The sequence below is a fragment of the Fusarium odoratissimum genome (genome assembly GCF_000260195.1).
Source record: "Fusarium odoratissimum NRRL 54006 unplaced genomic scaffold supercont1.52, whole genome shotgun sequence".
In the NCBI taxonomy this organism is placed as follows: Eukaryota; Fungi; Ascomycota; class Sordariomycetes; order Hypocreales; family Nectriaceae; genus Fusarium; species Fusarium odoratissimum.
The window spans coordinates 82,987-103,515 of record NW_022158732.1 but is presented as its reverse complement, the minus strand read 5'-3'; the positions used below and the strand labels follow the sequence as shown (position 1 = coordinate 103,515).

The following is a 20,529-nucleotide window of genomic DNA, read 5'->3' as shown; positions in this document are numbered from 1 at the left end:
GGGAACAATCGGAAAATCCATAGTCCGGACTGACCCGTAAGTGCTTAGCTCAGGTTGTTAGCAAGATTCCCTTGTCTCAAGAGATTGGCGTTGCCTACATTCGACCTCCTTTGGTTATTATCATAGATAGGATAACATCTGTTATCTTCAAACTGCTCCCTCTGCATCATCCTGGCAAGCCGCGTCCAGGCTTCCAACTATGCCTTTATGGCAGCTACCGATAACGATGAATGGTGCCCAGTACATTGGATGACTATAGTTATCCGCATGAGCAGCCTCTCCTAGTTCAAGCTCAGGTTCGATGTCACGAACCCGCCGGAGGAACCTTTGCACTTCGTGTTGAGTGGCGTGTTGAGTTGCGAGCTGCGCCGCTTGAAGTGCTCTAGCAGGCAACCATTCCTTCTTCAAATGCTCGTAGAATTTTATCATGAAGAAGCTTGTTACAGCATCATCGACGCTCCAAAGACTCACCAACACATTCTTAACTCCAGCAGCCAATAGGGCGCGGGCGAAGCCGATCATATCATCGCCGCTTGTGAGTTCACCACGGCCTGTTTTGCAAGCACTAAGGACGACCAGGTCAGCGCGCAAGTGTCGCCACATCAAGTCCTCGACAGTAATATTTTCGCCCTCCGCAAGGTGAATTGCTGACAGCATAGGCACTTCGGTAGAGAGACTCCCGTGGGTCGCGAAATGGAGCACTCTATAATTGCCAAGAAGCGAAGAGACTGCCTTTTTCGTCGCATTTGGACCAGTCAAGGCCCTGGTGCCCTCGACCAGCTGTCCAATGGCCTCAACCTCGACGCGGGCGCTGGGCAGCGAGGGCAGAGGGCGCTCCTCCAAGGTCAACGAGTTTCTGCTGCTCATATTCGAAGGGTTGCCGACTGCTAAGATGGAGAAGTCTGTTTCCGGAGCCGGATCGGATTGAAAATACCCGAAGACACTGGCACTGGGGAGGTACGATATAGTTTTGTTGCTCATCAATAGCTGGCCTTGGTAGGGTAGGGTGTGGAAAGGTAGTTGATGCAGGCAGCGGTATGGAACGATGATGAGCCTGGACTCGTCCAAGGACTTGAAGGGAAGCAGTTTAGTGGCCAGCCAGGACTCATGATCCCGTGTTCCCGACGACCCAGTCGCACAAGCTTTGTGATACTGCAGAATATGACTCTCCAAACAAGACTCTGGGACGTCAACCGCAAAGACTTCTCTCATTCCAGATGCTGTGATTTTCCACACCACCATATTCTCCCTACTGTAGCAGTATTGCAATAGCGCGGTATCCGCAGGCAATAGTTTGCAGAGTGACGGAAGGCTCAGAACTGTTCCAATAGCGGATAAGGAAACAGATCCACCAGCTGACAACTTCCCCTCCAATTCCCGGAGCTGTTTCTCTTTCTCCTGGATCTTTGTTTTGAGTCTAGATTCTGTGCTGCGATCCAGATGCTGAGCTTGGTAGCATGTAGCCAGCAAACCTCGAAGCGTAGCGAGCTGGGCCCCCTCCACCTTATACTGCTGCCACTGGGATCCAACGCTTCCATCTGCATTGTGATTGGGAATAGAACCCTCAATCAAGTCTAGTAGGCTGCGCGCTTTGCCACGCTCGATTGCAGCAAAAGCACGCTGGACTTGGGGAGAAAGAAATTCATCCCCTGATTGTCTTGCAGATAGATGCCATCGTACGGCGGCATGCGCGGCACCAGAGTAGATGTCCTGGACCACTGAATCTCCTGAGAGCGCTCTCTTGTGGTCATCCACTGAGAGTGCATGCTTTCTCTTATCAAACGCTTCCCTGGCTCGCTCATAATAATCGCTCGCTAGCTCGTACTCTCCGAGGCCTTCGCTGAGTTGAGCAATTATGCTAAGGTTCTCCCAGACAGGATATTCATATAGGCTCCACCATTCAGGCCCCCATTGCAACTCTAGTTCCTTCACCATTAACATAGCATCGTCGTAGAGCCTAACACGCACAAAGAGGAATAGTACACGAGTTTTTTCCTGCCATTTCTTTCGTCGAAGAACTTCTCTCGTCTTCTTATCAATGCTGATACTCATATGCTCTTCCCCTGCGACGAGTTGGTCTTTATATGCCCGCGCGTGCGCTGCAGCCGCTTCAAAATCTCCCTTGCTGACACTGAGTGAAGCAAGAAGTACTTCGCTTTCCCTGGTGGGGTGGGCTGTTAAGGCTGATTCGGTTTCCCTCCACAGTTGCTCGGCCTTGCTCGAGTCTCCGTTTCTGACAGCTTGACGACTGCGGTAGAGGGGGACCAAAGTTGCCGCTAAGGCGATGAAGTGGTCAATTAGGCTGTATGCTACCTGGGTCTGGATCTCGACAGGGTCGATATTCAGATTGCTCAGTCTTGCGGAAAGCTTTCCCATATCGGCCATTGTGCCTTCATTCATGGCAGACTGATTGGTTTGGGTGAGTTCAATCTGGCGAGACAGAAGTTGTTCAACCGACACAGTCGGGCCTCGCCGCCGCCACTCACGTAACATGGCCGCAACGTGAGAAAGTAGGTTCGCGTCGGCTCGCTTGTTCGCATGCTGGAATACTTTCCCCAGAACATGTACGGCGAGGTTGAGTGCCATCTGCGAAATCGCCGAAGTCCGCGGCCTCTCTCTTGCGATCTCGTGACACAAAGTTAATGCCTTGTCCGCGGTGATATAGATCATGCTCTGGTCTCCTAGTAACTCGTGGACCGACAGCTGATCGCAAATGCTATAGGCGTGCGATAATGTCAACCCAAGGCCCTGGAATACTGCGGCCGTAAGCTTATGCGCTGCTAGTGCTTTCTCATAGTCGCCGAGAAACACAAGCCACCTCCGTGCATACTTTGCAAAAAACAAACCCAGTCCGAAGGCCAGGCTATAGCTTCCTTTCTCCTTGCCGTATTGGCCGATCGCTTTCGCAGCGTCGCTATCCTCAGGGAACTGGCCTAGACCCAACCGACACAAACAAGAGTGGGCAGCCGCAACCTGCACTCCTGCAATATCACCAGCTTGGCCATACAGGAGCTTTGCATGGCTGACATGCGCCAATGCTACCTCATATCCGGTAGGCGTAGCGGATGAGGAGCTGAAGACACCGTGAGTGGCAAGGTAGCCAAGTCGAAGTTGAACAGCTGCCTGACCACGGGTGTGTTTTGCAGATCTGTAGAGGACATCAGCTTCCTGATAGTAAGAAGTAGCCGCTGCAAGATCTCCTGGCAGTGGCATGGCGAAGTGAGTGCTCTCATCATCTCGCGGCTGCGCGTTACTCTCGGCCCCTTGCTCCAGCAACATATTCCAGGTCTCTGGAGCCCCGAAGGTAACGGCACTCGCATCACCCAGCCTTAGCTGGTGGTGTGCGCGTAGCATAAAATCCGTCGGTTTCAGGGGGACGACACTGTTCATCACGCTGTGGAAGCGATCGCGGTCCCCAACGACTCGATAAATGCACGCCAGTTCGACTTCGAATGGGAGCATCTCAGCCTCGCTAACCCCGCTAAGCCTGCAGTTCTGGATGGCTTGGGCGACACCCTCAGTTCCAATTCCCCGTGCTAGGTCGATCTCGGCACTAGTTGGAATGCGGGGCCTGGTTGTTACAATCCATCTTTGTAATTCCAATAGAGCTCTGAGCCTGCGCACACGATCATCCTTGTAATCAATAGCGCTGTGCAGAGAAGATTGAAGGTGTTTAATCTCTGTAATAAAGTCGAAGATGTCGTCTAGCTCCACACTCGAGATATTGCTACCGGCAGCTGACCATTTGAACTGCATATGCAGGCATTGGATCAGGTATGCGATCGCTGTGATATGAACGTCTGGGTATCGGCTTTCTGACAGTTTAACTGCCTGCTTTAAGCTCGTGCAAGCGTAGCCCGGTTCACCTTGAAGCATGGCAATCATACCTAACTTCAGCAGCGAACGGCAATAGGTTTTGGCTTGGATTTGGAACGGGGCATCGATCGTGGCACTTTCAGAACTTGATCGTTTCTCCAGGAATCCAGATGGAAACTGGCCCAGTAGTGGTAAGCTGCCCAGAACACCTTCGTAGACAGCCATGTGAGAGAGCGAAGCCATGCTTGAGTTGCTTGTGTCGACTAATTGTTCGACGATGTCAAGGTGGTCACTTTCAGAAGAGGCTTGAATGGCAGTACGACCTCCAAATTTGGCAGCAGAAGCATTGGCGTCAGCACCTGCGGCTATCAATCGTTCGATTGCGTCGTGGTGGCCACCCCCGGGAACGCGTGTGACAGCCCACCATAGCATCGTCCGGCCGGACGGATCTTTTGACTCAACATCGACGCCTGCGTCGAGTAATAGCTTGATGATGGCCTCGCGCTCGTTTGCGGCAGCCCATAATGACGCTGTCCATCCGTAATCGTCCTTAACCTCCAGATCGACCTTGCCCGTGCCAAGTAGGAGCTTGACGATCGCCTCGTAGCCCTTTGCGGCTGCACGCCACAGTGGTGTCCATCCGTACTGGTCTTTAACATTCGGGTTGACCCTACCGGAGGCAAGTAGCAACTTCACGATGGCCTCGTGGCCCTCCTCTGCCGCCCATGACAGGGGTGTCCGTTCGTTTTTGTCCTTAGTGTCTGGATCTAGCCTATCGGAGGCAAGTAGCAGCTTCACGATGGCCTCGTGGCCATTCTTTACCGCCCATGATAGTAGTGCCCGTCCATCGTCCATATATGACAAGGAAAGGTATGCCAAGGACTTGAGATGCCCTGCGATGTGATACGACAGCTGCTCCTGGGTACAAACTTCCTGCCCATCTGGGACGCAACCACAGAGAGGGCAGATGAAGGGTTCCCTCTGTACTATTCTTCTGTTACGTCTCGCTCGACCCTCAAGCCTGGATTTCGTGAGCTGCTTTCCGTGATCAGCCTTTAAATGGTCTAAAAATAAATCTTTTTCGTCGAACACCAGATGACTGGGGTGATTAATGTCGCAATACCACTGTTCAGTATGAATCTTCTCGGTCCAAGTCAAAGAATGTCGTGTTTGCATATGGTTCAACCAGTCTTCCTTTCGGATGAAGTAGGCAGGTGGTTCTCTACATTCCTCTGAAATGCACACGTAAGGATGCAGGTCCTGATCTACATGGGCCCTGTAAAGGTTTCTTAGCTTCATCTCTCAACGTATTCATAAGCAATAGTAAAATTGATAACATACTCCCAGGCCTCTTGTGTCAAGCCTGACTGTTCCAGCAAATTGCCGCATAATGTGCAAGTTAGGTATCTGTGGTCGTTCGTCTTTTCTGGCTTCAGGGGATAGAAGAAGCTGTCCTCTCGGTCATCACACATTGCCCAATCTTTATTCACACTAGACTCCAACGGCTTATTGTCTTTTGCAATTCGACTAAGCATCGAATGGTCGAAGCCTGACTGGACTGTGCCAGGAACCAAGGCTAGTGGTACTTGATCGACAGGTTGGCAATTCATGCAATGATCCGATCCTTGATCGGTGTGCTTTAACGCCGGGCCTTTTTCTGCCACATGTTGTACACGATTCTGATCATGTCCCTCGAAGGCTAGCTTCTGGCTATGCACCTTCAAGTAGAGCAAGGATTGCCCTCGTATATAGATCGAGGCTCCAAGTTGGTTACAAAGACTACTTCTTACATTGGGATACGTTGTCTTGATCAGCGAGTAGTACAGCAGCGCTGGATGTTGGTTGTTGGTCCCATGCCGCTTGATATGGTTCCGCCGCGCTTCTTGTCTTATTGCCTCTGCCAGGATAAAGAGTCTTTGTATAGCAGCCTCGACGGCCTTGAAACCAAGAATATCCCCGGAAGCATCGTTATCTAAGATTTCGAATATACTTTGCGTCTCGCCGATGCTTCTGCGTTGGGCATCTAATTCTGCAACAACGTAAATAACCGATCAGTCGCAAGAGGGTTAAAGCGGGGAAAGCAGTCACCCCATTGTAGGTTTCTCTGAACCATTTCAAGTAATTCAAGCAGCATACTTTTGGTTTCCTTGTCGCCATCCAGCCGGGCGTCTACAGAAGCCCTCGGAACTGCATACACACCGAGGTATGTTGCCCAAAGATGGAATCGTCCGCGCAACTCCTCAGCTGGCAGGAACAGCGGGCTATCAGAGCCCATTGACTCAAAGATACGTTCGAACAATTCGGAGCATAGCCGGGCCGCATGGTGGATGGTCGGACTCTCGTCTGGCCGCATGGCGTCTAGGGAGTTGGTGACAAAATTGGGTCTGGGATGGCTCTAATAAAACAACTCACATTCAGGATGCATTCGAGCGGAACCAAGATGAAGAGACGAATTATCTCAATATGTGATTTAATTATTATATCTCACAGACGGAATTTGCCCTGTTACCCCGCGTTCCTCAGTATTGTGGCGCTCATATGACGCGTGCATAAGGTTTTGGCTGTCTCTATTTCCCCGCCCTCTTTCGGACTTGCGTATTTCCACCTTAATCTTCATCTATATTCTCAATCGACATGGACAGTTCTATCCATGAGAGTGTGAGGTATCTGCAGCTGATCTATGCTGTCCTACCCGTCTTCATAGAGGCGCTGCCACCTGTGCCGGACGTGGCACAAACGACTAATTCCAAGCAAGAGATACTCAAAAACTTGGTGACTATCTTGAGATTCGAGATTCAGGAAATGCAAAAAGTCTTGAGTGTGACGCATACAGAGCACAACTTTACTAGTAGTAGCACTCTCAAAGCTTCGGAGGAGCTGGAGGACGTCTTATTCTGCTTAGATGCACTTGTCGATATAAAACCAGAAAACCTCTCCGTATGTATCTTCTAAGTCCCCCTCTGACAATGTTGCGACCAGGCATTCGGTATATCTTATGACATTGACAAATACTCAGGATCCCGAGACTAGGTACCCTAGGCTAGATACTCTGAGGGGCTGGATTGCCGGCTACAGCTCAAACATAATGTCAGATCTTCCAAGCCTCCGTATTAATGAGGTCTGTAGGATGATATCCTATGGAAATGAAGCGGCTGGTTATCGCCAGACCATTCGTGCGGCGCAGAATTTCAACTGCAAAATGAGAGGAATATGCCGTTCTGTCATGGCCGAGAGGGAATTTTCAATGCAGCAGATCTTCCCATCACAATATCGGCGGGAGGGTGACTTCTACGACCAAGACATAGTCAAAGCTGAGATTCACAAAGCCCAAGTCGTGTGCGATACGGCCAAGGGCCTCTTCAACCAATTGACAAAGAATAGGGTCTGTCAACCGCCTCATTCTGCTTTCATTCACCTCACTGGGTTTGGCCAGCCGGAAATCGATATGATTATGTCTATTTGCGAGGCCAAGGGCGCATCCGAAAAATGGCACCAGGTCTATTTCACCGGCAAGGTTCCATCAGATGTGAGAGTGCTACCCCCATCTGATAGCATCTGTTCAAGGTTGAGGCACGCACGAAAATTCAAGCAGATCCTCCGCATATACCTGCGGACCGACGGGAGTTGGAAGTGTGCAGACTCCTCTGCTGCGGATCGCATACAGCGGTTCGTCGAACATCCGGATCTAACATTAGAAGGACTGCTGAATGCACGACAACACCCTTCAGGAAGGAAATTGTTAAAAAAGGACAGACTGAATCTCGCCATAGTTATTGCACAATCTTTGCTTCATCTCTCCGGTAGTCCTCTCCTGCAAAGTCCGTGGAATGCCGAGAATATCTATATCACGCATATAGCCGATGAAGTGGTCCACAGTTGGCTACGTACCGACCTGTTTCTTGCTAGACAGTTAGCCCAAGAATCCCCAAACGCTCAACTGGATGAATCACTGGAAAGCAATCGGAATGTCCTTGATCTGGGGCTCCTTCTTTGGCAGCTTTTATTCGGCCGAAAAGTCACAATCGAGCCGGAAGACAGGGAGGACGAGGATGAAGATGACTTGAACCTATCACTCTTCAATGCCCTGAACCGCGAACATGGCGAGTCTAAAGAGTCATTCGTCGAGCAGCCGTGCCTGGACATCATCGAAAACTGCCTCAATCTTTATTCTTCTTTTCAGTTGGATCAACAAACATTTCAAGAAAAGATCCACTGGAACGTTGTTACACCTCTCAAAAACTATCTAGAGTTTTTCTACCAGTTTAAGAAGCCGCCCCAAAACTTGAACCAAGTCCATACAGCCCCATTCCCGACATGTGCGGCTTCCGGTAAGAGTGCAATCAAACCCAGCAAAGTCTTACATGAAATGAGCCGACAAGAAGTTTCATTAGTCAAGGGGTTTAAAGTGAAAGATGAATGCGACATTACAGCTGGACAGAGAAGAACGACTTCACAGCGACCAGCTTTTGTCTGGTCCAATCTCCTGGCCTTTTCCGGAGACGTACGGTTAAGTTGATCCCATAATGAGAAAGTCGCCTCAACTAACGATCTCAATAAGATCAAGAACAGCTCCTCGTGGCTAGACAAGTTTACCATTGTGAATCAACGGCTAGAGGCTCTCGAACAGGTAGATCCTCTACGCGTTAGGATTGCCGTGCTCGACACAGGCTGTGACATAAACAATGATTACTTCAACGGGCCCGGCATCGGCCAGGATGAGCGGCTAGATGGCCACTGGCTCGATTGCGTGGAAGGGTCGGATGAAATGGTCGACGAGGACCCTGATAAGCACGGCACCGCAATGGTTACTCTGTTACTAAGGCTGATTCCGCATGCTGAGATATTTGTGTTTCGCGTAGCCAAGAACAAAGACGACTTGGGCATGGCTCAAAACCGTATTGCACGGGTAACTAGGCTCCAACGCTTGTCTTTGCCGCTAGCTGACACCAAACAGGCCATTCGCTCCGCCGCACAGGAGCCTTGGAATGTCGACATAATGTCGCTGTCCTTCGGCTTTGCCGATTCAGCGCCAGGTATAGAGGAGGCAATTACATATGCCGACACGCTAAAGGGAGGCAGGATTCTCTTCTTTGCTGCAGCCAACAACCAAGGACTGAACCAGATGGAGATGTTCCCTGCCCTGTACGAGTCGGTCATACCTGTACGTGGAACCAGATATGACGGCTCCTTCATCCAAACTTACAATCCAAACACATGGCCGCATAGGCGAGGAGCAGAGCTTTACGGGACAATCAGCGAGGATGTGCCATGTGACTGGATATGCGGTCAGCTTGTCAAGTCAGGCTGCTCCGTGGCAACACCAATCGTGGCGTCCATTGCTGCTATGATTATCTGGTTTGTGAGCTGCAGAACGGCGAGTTTTGGCAATGTAGTAGACGTCCAGAAGCTCATTCGGACGCGGAGAGGAATGCTGTCAGTGTTCAGCCTGATAACCCAGGACCAGGAACACCTTAGAAGGTACTTGGCGCCTTGGCAATTATTCAAGGAAGGTGATGCGAATGGCGTTGGTGCGGTTCATGCCATCGGCTATGCGTTGTTGCGACTCCCACCGTCGGATGCACGATAGCTGTGCCGATGCAAAAGCTTCATGAACCGGAATACATAATTCATTGGAGACATTGATAGGCTTCACGTAATACATTACACCGTGAGTATGCGATAATATAGATATACACAGAAGCTACCATCTACGGTTTATGCATATATTAGTGGAATATCCAAATGTAGTTAACTATTATTCCTGCACAAGGTCTTAAACGTTCCTCTGTTCTGTTCTAACCATCATCTCTCCTTCATGATATGCTCGAAGCCAATTTGTAAAGAACGGTAAGTCTCTGATCTCCATCACCATTTAACTCAATCAGCTCGACGCCTCTCTTCGAATCTATCAGATCCGTAGGTTCTAGCACACCTCTTTCACCCTCAACTCTCTCTTCGGCCTTGTCCTTGCTATCGCTGAGAAGAGCGTGTTTCCGGAAATCGCTTGTCTCAATCGTCTTCTCCCCAGTCCATCCTTTCGGCTTGATCATCGTAAGTTGATAGGCGAAGATGATATCATTGACCGACTCAAATTGATCGGAAATGGACGTCGAGGATGACATGTGAGCACTCCCACCAACAGATGCCTCCGGTGCTACCTCACCACCTACCTTGCCCATGAGGCCCGCCGAATGCTTAGCCGACCCAGATAAACTGAACCCTTTGGCAATCTTGAGGCCAGTCACTACATAGACTGGCTTGCACAGAAGGCTATCAAGCCGCATAAACTCTCTAACCTTTGGGTCGCTGCAAAGTGTCTTGATATAATCGTCTGACAGGTCGTCTTTCAGCGACACTGTATCTAACGACTGCATGTTGAACTGTCCGTCCTTGACATGCGTTCGATTTGCCCCAATCTTGATGCTGATCTTTTCAAGAAAGGTAGCCCAAATGCTAAGGCTGAGATTGCGCATGGTTTCGATAGACAGTTGCCAGTTCTTCTCCGTTGCTGTCTCTGTCGGCAAGTGACAGTTGGGATCTGGCTTGAGAAGAACCCGGTGTGGAAGGAGAGGGTCAACGAGAACATTGCCGATTGTGATCCTTCCCTCCGGTCGGAAAGTCCAGTTCGGCGCAAGAATGTAAGTGGGATACCGCACGTTGCTCATGGTGACCTAATGTCCTGGTTCGATCGCGTTAAAGAGACGAACGAAGCCATCTTTTTATAATCATCAGCAGATTCACTCACTCAGCCAAGCGAGCGGCCTCCGCTTGATTGTTGTGGCGTCGGTCGGTCAGCCGCAATTCGCATACACTACACTATTATAGGTGTTTTCCTCAGCCATGTGGGGTTTCTGCCAATAGAAGTCTTTAGACTGGTATTTGAGTTTCAGCCTATGACCTAATGTCATGCGCTGCGTGACGAAACTTGAACCAGATCATCCAGTTAAGGGCGCGAATAGGGCAGCCACAAGCGCTTTCATTATAGGCTAAGATTTTCATGGCATCTACCTATTATTACCCACAGCTATAGCATCTGCTGCCTTCTCGAAAATTATTATTGCTATTTTAAAATCTTAAATATAATAGTATTAGGGCTAGCTGCTAGGAGGTAGCTAGTATTTATACTACTTTATTAAAGCAGTTAAAGCTTATATTAATATTTAACTATTAATATAATAATTCATATATTATTATATTATTTAAGCTTTAATAAAAAAAAGTAAAGCTAGGGGCTATTATACTTAAATAAAAGCTAAATAAAAGAAAAAATTATATTAATATAACTATTTATTATTATATTTAAATATTTTACTTATGTTTAATATTTTATAGCCTTACTGTAATAAGAGTAGTTTAGCTTAACTAGTTAAATAATACCCTATAAATAGAACTACCTACTTTTCTATTTTAATAGTAAGTCTTAGGCGCTAATACATATTATAAGGGTAATTAGAGCTACTTTAAAAGAAGTTTAGAACCAGTGAATTGATACTCAAGTATATCAACAACTAGCTATCGGCATTACTGAAAAGCATGTGCACGAAGTGCTATACAACGAGGTGGCGCTGGCAAGCCTAAAGCCACAGCTGATGGTTTATCAGTGCCTTAAAAAGACCATGGCTAGATCATGTTCGTCATGGGTTAACATATAAATATTGCAAAGTTATCCATGACCTTAAGCGCTCTAATTGTTCGACCCCATCTATTTATCCCCTACCTAGGTTGTTAGAAAATAGACTTAAACCACTTAACCCACTTCTTTCCATTACGACATAATGGCCAATACTACTACCATGAAGCAGTGTATCGTCTGTTCTGATAAAAACGATCTAGATGGCATGGTCTTTGTCGACGCCCCGGTTCGCCAAGTGGTGGAAAATGATGTGCTCATCAAGCTGCGCAGTGCTGCCCTCAATTATAGAGACATCACCATTCCGATGGTATGATGACCAGTACGCGATTCGCACGGCTCAGGAGGAAGATCACTAACCTGAAGGCAGGGCAAATTTGTCTTCGCATATAAGCTTCCGGTCGACCTGCATCAGATGGGGCCAACGAAGTGGTTGAGGTGGGCTCAGGAGTTAGCACAAATGGAAGAAGGGTGACCGAGTCATCACTCCTTTCAACCAAAGTCACCAATTTGGACCCATTAGCCCTGCCATTGCAGCAACTGGCTTAGGAGGTACGATTGATGGTGCCCTGCGCCAGTATGGCGTGTTCAATGAGGATGGCGTAGTACGAGCTCCCAGCAATATCAGCTTTGCAGAGGCGCGCACGTTTACAGGGGCACCTCTGACGAGCTGGAATGCACTCTACGGTTTTCGACCACTCAAGGTCGGAGAAACCGTGCTGGTTCAGGGAACGGGAGGAGTAAGCATCTCGGCGTTGCAGGTGAGCACATCCTCCTGATATCGTACAGAATGGTCTTCTAGCTCATCATTGAAAGCTTGCGAAAGCGGGTGGTGCGAAGGTCATTGCTATCACGTCATCTTCGGAGAAAGCTGAGAAGCTCAAGGCACTAGGAGCCGACCATGTAATCAACCACAAAGATAACCCCGAATGGGGTCCAACTACACGCAAGTCGACTCACGATGAGTCTGGCGTTGATCATATCCTTGAAATCGGTGGCTTTGGGACTCTTGCGCAGAGTTTGAAGGCGATCAAGTACCAAGGTGTCATGAGCTTGATTGGCTTCCTAGGTGCCAACTCAGGTGAAGCTCCCCCATCTGCCTTGGAAACCTTGTCGAGCATGTACATTATGCGTGCCATCTAAGTCGATTGGAAAGCTCAAATGGAGGAAATGGTCACGGCTTACGAGAACAACAGCATTCACCCTGCTGTGGACTCAAAGTCGTTCTCCCTTGAGCAAGCTAAAGAGGCGTTTGAGTATTTGGTAAGTCAAAACACGATGATAGGATCAACCTGAAAGTCCATTAATAATTTGCAACAGGGAGCTCTGAAACACATTGGAAAGGTTTGTGTGCAGATCAAGTAAATATGACAATCACGTCTGTGCCGTAACCCTCTCTTATTGCATAGGGAATTTTGCAGTTATGCCCACAGTCTTTCTAATCTGCACAATGACCATTTTTCTATTGACCCTGACAATTACAATAAGTCCCTCAAGAGTGTGATATTGAACATATGATCGATATTATTGTGTAGGACCATTCACAGATTACTCTGTTCGGGAAAGATTTCAAATAGGACTACGACGCGCAATGTGTCGTGAGAGTTTGGCCTGGACTACTGCTAACATCTAAGGCTATGTATGGATGGGAACAGTACCATTCTGAGATAATGGCTCCTAACCTAACTTGACAAGGACCCATCGAGAATACGGCGTATGATAGTACCCAGCAACGCAAAAGTAAGGACATTGTACTAAAACAAACAGAATACACGAGCGGAAAAGAAATCAAACACATTTATTGACAGTGCGCGACATTGAAGCAGTTCTTCCGTCAAGATCCGGTTCAGTATCTTGGAGGCCACATGTGTGTTTCTGGTTTTTGCTTGCCAAGAGCCACCACAGCACCCGAACCCAAGTCAAATCGGCGATATAACCCATTGACCATGTTCATCATCCTTCGCCGCTCTCCACTTCCTGTCCATCACTCCAGAGTGCTTTTTGCCTCTGCGGCGTACATTGCCATCAAAACCTGGCTCCTTGCGAATGCTCGAAATAATACGGAGAAGGTCACTCTCGCTCAAAATTGCAGCGGCTGATAAAAGACCTTCAGGTTCCTCAGTCAAAATGCTAGGTCTTTTATAGACATAGAAAAACGCCCAAATAAGGAAACAGAAAGCGATAAGTAAAAAGATAAGAATGACATATGCCACCCACGGAACGACGAATAGGCGGGTCGTGGGGATAAAGGCTTTACCCGTGCTGACTTCAGGGTTCGAAAGGGATCTAAAGCCGTGAGATCCTACGCCATTGAGGTACGTGGCCGTAAAGATAGTTGATATTGATCGAATCAATACCTCCGGGCTTAATGGATTCGAAGGTTGCAATCTTTGGGCATATTGTAATATCAAATCACCCATGTCTGACGTGGAAGATTTTGCCTTTGGATTGAAGGTGACTGGCCCAAGGATTCCTTGCTCAAAGATTCTCCAGAGAGTTGGCCGGCTAGTATGTGGCTGGCCTGTCTCATCAAATGATTGAATGGTTGGAGACGTAGCCAGTGTGGAAACCTTCAAGTTGCCGTCGACCTGGTGATATCCCGTTGCACAGGAAATGACACTGATATCGTCGAGCAGGTTGGAGGCTGAAGAAGAATACACCCCAGCTGTGAAGACTAAACGACTGTAGTACGCTTGAGCAGAGCAATCAATGACTGAAGTGCTCTTCAAGTATGTTTTTTGCGTACTTGCGACTCCGAATTTCTGACGAAAACTGCACCCTCTGTCGTCTCCAGATATGACAACAGTACCCTGGCTCGAGCTGGAATCTTCATTTGAGGTGATAGTGTAATCCTTAACTACTGCGCAATTAACATAAGCGGAAAAAGCAGTGGTTTCTGCCTCGATATCTGCTGACGCTGGTATGATCGAATGGTTGGAGAACGGGCGAAAGGCGTACTGGTTGTCTGTCCAAGCAATACTTTTGCCTCGATAGAGCAACGTAGCTGCGACAACATTCAAAATCGGCTGCCAATCAATAGTGGAATTAATGTTGCTGTCACTAAACTCAGTGTCATATGTAATTGGCAGTGTCTTCGGTACTGAAACGACTTGAGGCGTGAACAGACGCGCAGCCAAGGGCGCTGTAACATAGGTCAACAGCACCGATAGCAATGTCATCGCCCCAACTGTTCCGTGGGATTTTCGAAATGCCGACCACCAGCGGAAAACCACTGGAGTGACGCGATAATCTAGCAAGATCGATTTCCTTGCTTCGGCACCTCCTCTTGAGCGCAATTCAACGTATGGTTGACGTTCTGCAATAGCGCAGGCTATCCAGGCCCAGTAAGCGGCAAAGAGAGCGAAGACAAAACTGGGCAGTGCGGTCCAAAGAATGCCAAGATCCAATGAGACGTTGAAACGGACAGGATCTCTCGATGACGGAGCCTGCGAGCTACTCGAGGTGATGTTGCGTGAGGGGATTGTAACAAATCCATGCTCAGTAGATGATTTCGCGGTCAGGATGATAATTGTGATGGCGAGAGCAATATCAAATAAACCAAAGACTATGAGAGAGGGCCACTTTAAGGCCTCAGAGAGCCATCCAAAGGATTCCTGAGCCATGATTGAGGGTGCAAAGTGAAAGAAGCATGGGACATCTGGCCATTCGTCAGAGTAATGCACTTCAGATAGAGGCTAAAGGGACTTATAGAATTCGTCATTCGAATATCGTTGGGCTGAATGCTAGGCAGAATCCAAAAAATGGAACACATGCGGAATGAATACTTGGATTATGGAACTTGCCGGACCGTGCGGCCGTTTAGCCTCAAGGACTGGCCTCAGCTTTCAATAGTCCGGCATCAATCCATTCGTCCCATGTCCAAGCTTTTCAAGCCACAATGCAACCCTAACTTTAGTTGATGTCCTGGACCTAATCACAATAGTGTCATGTGGCCAAGCCATGGCTTAGATTTTAGGGCCCACCAACCTCTAGCTTGCCTTGCCGTTGCTTAGCCTCAATTCACGGCCCCAACTGACAATGGACATATAAGGTAGTTCAGGAGACGGTATTTGATGAAGCACAAGTGTTATTTTCAGAGTAATTGAAATGCTCCTTTATATGCAATTGTTTGCCGTTGTTGCTGCTTTTATGAGCACACTTACAGAGACCTTCGCATTGTCTCTGCGCCCAAGCAGCTGCGTAGGGAAGATAACGAACTTCCCAAGCTGTGACAGTCTTGGTGGCATTCTAAAAAAGTGTAATCTTGTCACGGGAAAGCAGGAATCAATTGACTGCTTCTGCACGCAAGAAGTCCTAGACGCCTATGTAGGGTAAGAACAGATAATTTACTCATTATTATCAAACGTGAACTAGCATTGACCAGTAGGATCTAGGTGCGAGGGCGAATTTAGACAGTGCGCCTTGTCCGACTCATTCGATAGTGATTTTGAGACAGAAATCGCGAATTGGCAGGATGCTTGCGGTCCTTATCTCCCAAAGGATATCACAACCGCGAGCATTGCTGAGCCAACAAGAACCTTGGATCAAGACACCTGCCAAACCATTGCTGAGAGCTGCTACCAGCTAAGCAAAGCTACAGACGCCTGTTCATCTTCTTATACCAAGCCCGTGGATTATACTAGTTGCAGATGTGAGAGTTCCATGATTTCTCTGGCCTCAGTTTGCGAAATTGATGGGAGCTCGTCGTGTCTTGGGAAAACGCCTATTACGTCTCGTATCTGGGAATTTCAAAGTTGCGCAGCGGTCACTGCATTTACATCTGCTCTGGTGGTAAGTGCAAAATCAGTTTACTACATCCATTTATTAATAACTATCTGGTAGAGCTCGGCTCCGATAACCACAATGCCAGGAAGTACTGAGGCAAAAGAAGGGCCTGCTTCGACACTGGTCTTTGGGCCATCTTCGACCATGACCACAACCTCTTCTAGTGGTGCTGTACCTGTATTTAAAAATGCAGGACCATTTTGGACGTCGTTTGCCTTTATCTTGCCTTCGGTAGTTTTGTTTTTACCTTGATCTTTAGAGTAACATATAGGAAAAGCGAGTTGATCAGATAAGTTAGCCAATGACTATACTGTATATCTAAAAGGTAAAACTGATAGTCGTATAAATAATCTATTCATTTTCACTGAGTATCTATACGGCTTCAAAGGATGTTTTCCTGGGCTTTAATCCCGGTTGATGACACGCTAGCCCAATTGTTGTATCATGTGATTGCAATTGGGGCGCAAGCCTCAAGCACTAGTCTTAATAACCAAAGGGGGCCTGGAACCAGGTTGGCTCGTAGCTGAAAGCCACTAATGCAGTATTGCCTTATTACCACCCCACCGGACTTATCTAAATAGCTTGGTACCAACTTTAAGCAGATTAAACCAGCTTCAGTTACATCCAATTTTCGGCTTAACGCCGCTTTAGAGACAGCCCCACTCATACTAACCTAGCAATGCTCAGCTGATTGATTTCTAACCTCTGGATCGCAGCCCAATTGAGCCACTAGCGTGGCGCAGAGGAATCGAGCCCCTGCGGCTGAATTATAGTTTGACTGTTAGTGCCTTGCTTTCAGTGCAACTTTGACGTCTAACGGCATATTCCGCCTCACATAGGCCAAACTGTTAGACATCTTGCATTACTAGATCTTAGGGGATAGAGCTTTATTATTCTCTAGTTGCCGTAAGCCCCGCTGAGATATTCCATTCCAAGCCACCAAGCCACGCTGTTCCAGGGGCGCTATAAATTAAACCAAACCAAGCCAAGGCATCCTCAGGACGGCTGAGTTCTGTCACCCGACCAAATTGCAACCAATTAACTGCTGGTATAAGGATCAGATCATAAGGCAAAAATAATTATTTAAGCTAGAAGCCTAAACTTCCGTTATATTACGGAAATAATACAGCGTTAACATCATAACAGTGTATAATAATACTAAATGAGGTATATATTAGTTCCTGAACTATTTCCACTTTTTTCGCTTTATCTTTTTAAAGCAAGACCTTATTCAACGAAACACATTAAGCTCCAAACCCAATTTGAAGACAGCAGCATTATATCGCCTTGCGATCTAATATACAATGCGACTTAAAACAAGAATGGATTTCAGGTTATTATTGTTCTTTATCAGGCTTTTCATATATTATAAACAAGCTTATGGGGCTATAATGCTTGAGAAGACTCCAGGTAAAAATATTTCATAAAGCACGCATACGTTCCCAACTAATCTAGGAGAAGATCGCACTAGGGCTATTTATCAGACTGAATCGCATACTGTTACCAGTGCTGAAAGGCCGGCTCTTGAAGTTTTGAAATGGTTACCAGTTAAAAGGTTATCAACAATTAGTTCTGTAGGAGAAATAGCCGGCGAGTCAGTCTGGGAGAAGCATGGACGTCTAATTGGAGGGATTATAGGTGGGGTTGTCTCTGCGATCTTAGTGACATGGGCTACATACTGTATTCGCAAAGATAAGAAACAGAAGGAGGAGGTTCGTAACCGCACAATTCAGGTAAATGATAGATATGGCCTTCCATTTACTACACGTCTTGTCGAAAGAGCATAGCCACTACAATACATATATAATCTGGAACTGGATGATAGTTCTGCCAGTGATATTAGACTATGAACAAGCATGGCAACTGCCAAAACGTCATTGCATTGTGATAGATGACCGGAGTCTTCGACGTCTTGCATTATGCACTTATAAAGATCTTATAAGCCAGATAGAAATTCGTTCAATTTCTCAGGTATCAGCCAGCTATTAATCTCCTTATCTATTAACTTTCTAAAGATAAGAGCCACCCAGAGGAAGGTATTACCAGACTTTTTATTAAAGAGATTACGGACCTGTGCTATAATTAACTGCTTTTTTAGTGACTGGCACTTTATTAGCTTATTTACTTTAAAGTAATTAAATTACTATATAGCGTCTTTAATATAGTCTTTAGTCTCCTTGTTATACTTATGAGATAGAATAACCTAACGTGAAGTGAGTGAATCGCATATAAAGGCCTTCTCAAATTCTACCCAATTGCGGCTTGAAATAATCCACCTGACTTGAGCGTCTGCATATGCCAGTGTTCTATGATAAGCCGAAGAAGACTCTCTTTTCTCGTGGGTGTATTTGTTAAGGGCATCAATGATGATTATGGTACCCTTTAGGACCTGATTTTTGCTATCTATTATTATATGCCTAAAGATTCCTGATAAAGCTCTCTAAGCGTTTGATTTCGTGAATGTTTTCTTGCCTATGATATTAAATTCCTCTTGAATATGGGATATTAGACTCTGATATTAGTAGGTAAGACTCTAGATAAGAGCTCGAAGAATAGCTGCAGTAGTATTCTGGTAACTTTCTGTGGCTTAGCAGAATTGATAAGAGATAGTGTTTGGTATTAGCTTATTAAGATGATCTACAATGCCATAAAGGAGCATTATCTTTCCTTTCCTAGGGTCCCCCTTGATCTAGAGCAGTCTGTGATCATGGCCTTGGCGCCAGGCCTTAAATTGTTTAGTATGGAAAACCTAAGAACAGCAATCTGGTAGAAGTCTGCCTTTTGTTTCCTTAATCCTAGTCATATTGTGGATGATTGCTTGTGTAGAGAGCCTTAAGACCGGCTTTTTAGTTTTCGTCTTTGTAGAGCTCCTGTAGCTGCTATGCCTAGTGGTCCCAAGTAGACTCAATGTTTTGGACACCGTGGCAGATGGGAAATCCCCCCAGGAACTCTCTCACATATGCCAAGGCGATTGCTGCAGTATATTTCTGCCATTTTTTCGTCTTGTGGGAATCCGAGTAGTCGCAAATGCCTCGAACTAAAAGTCATCGGCCAACATTCATCAACCCCGCGACTTCCATTTTAAAACAAATAACATCTAACTCATCGGAGAGCTTGTCTCGTGTTATACTGTCCTGAATAATTTGGTTGCCGGAAGCTATTGCACCATAGTGTATAACAGGGCTGTTTAAAGGGCGTAGCTCTCGTTGTACAAGCTGTGACTGATCACAGTTTGCACAGTCAGGTGTTGAAGACTCATGCCGGTATGTGGCCTCGAACAAGCGATCTGCTGAAGTTAGTCGTTCATAGCCCGAGAGTTTCTCAGAATCCTCTTGTACAGTGGACAAGATCTGGCTAGGCTTTTGACCATGCTTATCATGAGCTAGACATAACTGTGCTAATAGAATAGTAGACCGCCCTACTTAAGAATTATTAGTAAAAACACCTTATATTTCCTATTTTTAACTAATTACTATCTAGTATCTTTGCCTTATATTTTCCTTAATAAGAAAATATTATATTTCTTATATATTACTAATTTAAGAGCAGCTCCCCCTTGATAGTAATAACCCTTTTGGATATATTAAAGAGCTACTCTTTATATATAACTAAGTTACCTATAAAGGCAGTAAGGAAGGCTGTCTAATTTAACTAAAGGTAATAACCTTCCCTTAGGCCCCTTTCTAGGTCCTTAAGACCTAATAGCTTAGAATTAACCTAGTTTAAATTAATTAAACTAATATAATGCCTCTAATTTATATAATTTATTAGCTAGATTAGGCTATAATTAAAAATAGCTATCCTAATAAGGTTAGATCTATATCTTAATAAGAAGTTCTTCCTAATAGCAGCTACTATTATATAAATCTCTTTAAGTTCTTTTTTACTAGCTATATCTAGGGTAGGCCTAATAGCTAGATTAAGGTTATAGCTAGTTATATAGTAGGCATAATTATATAGCTATAGGCTATTTTATATAGTAGGTATTAAGGCGGTATAGCTATTATATTATTAGTAAGAAGGGTTAGAAGCCAGGTTAGGAAACTTACTTAAGTATAATAGATAGACTAGGCGCGTCCTTTAGGTAGGATAAAGGAAGAAGGGTAACCTAGCTGCTAAGAGGTAATAGACCTGCAGTTAGTATTAATACTACCTAGTTAAGGCAGTAATTATACCATTAAGGTAGATAAATCTTATATAATTTTAAATTCTATAATAATAGCCTGCTATAGGGGTCTTACTATTTAAGCCTTTATAGAAAAGTTAAAAAGCTTAATGGCCTTATATAAGGCTAATAG

The 20,529-nt window shown here is 46.3% G+C and overlaps 6 protein-coding genes across 6 annotated transcripts; 3 read left to right on the top strand and 3 right to left on the bottom strand.

The window, feature by feature from the left end:
- Positions 1-147: 147 nt before the first annotated feature.
- On the bottom strand, positions 148-6,169 carry FOIG_15434 (uncharacterized protein; the record flags this gene model as incomplete). The annotated part of the gene is made up of 3 exons (XM_031216794.1): positions 148-5,092; positions 5,158-5,845; positions 5,953-6,169. 3 exons carry the CDS (start codon positions 6,167-6,169, stop codon positions 148-150), a joined length of 5,850 nt encoding a protein of 1,949 aa, XP_031053486.1.
- An 870-nt stretch (positions 6,170-7,039) lies between these two features.
- Positions 7,040-9,403, top strand: FOIG_15433 (uncharacterized protein; the record flags this gene model as incomplete). Its single annotated transcript, XM_031216793.1, has 3 exons — positions 7,040-8,317; positions 8,375-8,722; positions 8,771-9,403. The coding sequence occupies 3 exons, from the start codon at positions 7,040-7,042 to the stop codon at positions 9,401-9,403; spliced, it is 2,259 nt and encodes a 752-aa protein (XP_031053485.1).
- A 226-nt stretch (positions 9,404-9,629) lies between these two features.
- On the bottom strand, positions 9,630-10,481 carry FOIG_15432 (uncharacterized protein; the record flags this gene model as incomplete). The annotated part of the gene is made up of 1 exon (XM_031216792.1): positions 9,630-10,481. The coding sequence occupies one exon, from the start codon at positions 10,479-10,481 to the stop codon at positions 9,630-9,632; it is 852 nt and encodes a 283-aa protein (XP_031053484.1).
- A 1,110-nt stretch (positions 10,482-11,591) lies between these two features.
- Positions 11,592-12,589, top strand: FOIG_15431 (alcohol dehydrogenase; the record flags this gene model as incomplete). Its single annotated transcript, XM_031216791.1, has 4 exons — positions 11,592-11,756; positions 11,817-11,917; positions 11,970-12,207; positions 12,263-12,589. The coding sequence occupies 4 exons, from the start codon at positions 11,592-11,594 to the stop codon at positions 12,587-12,589; spliced, it is 831 nt and encodes a 276-aa protein (XP_031053483.1).
- A 27-nt stretch (positions 12,590-12,616) lies between these two features.
- Positions 12,617-12,811, top strand: FOIG_15430 (uncharacterized protein; the record flags this gene model as incomplete). The annotated part of the gene is made up of 2 exons (XM_031216790.1): positions 12,617-12,709; positions 12,767-12,811. 2 exons carry the CDS (start codon positions 12,617-12,619, stop codon positions 12,809-12,811), a joined length of 138 nt encoding a protein of 45 aa, XP_031053482.1.
- A 554-nt stretch (positions 12,812-13,365) lies between these two features.
- On the bottom strand, positions 13,366-15,069 carry FOIG_15429 (uncharacterized protein; the record flags this gene model as incomplete). Its single annotated transcript, XM_031216789.1, has 1 exon — positions 13,366-15,069. One exon carries the CDS (start codon positions 15,067-15,069, stop codon positions 13,366-13,368), a length of 1,704 nt encoding a protein of 567 aa, XP_031053481.1.
- Positions 15,070-20,529: the final 5,460 nt, after the last annotated feature.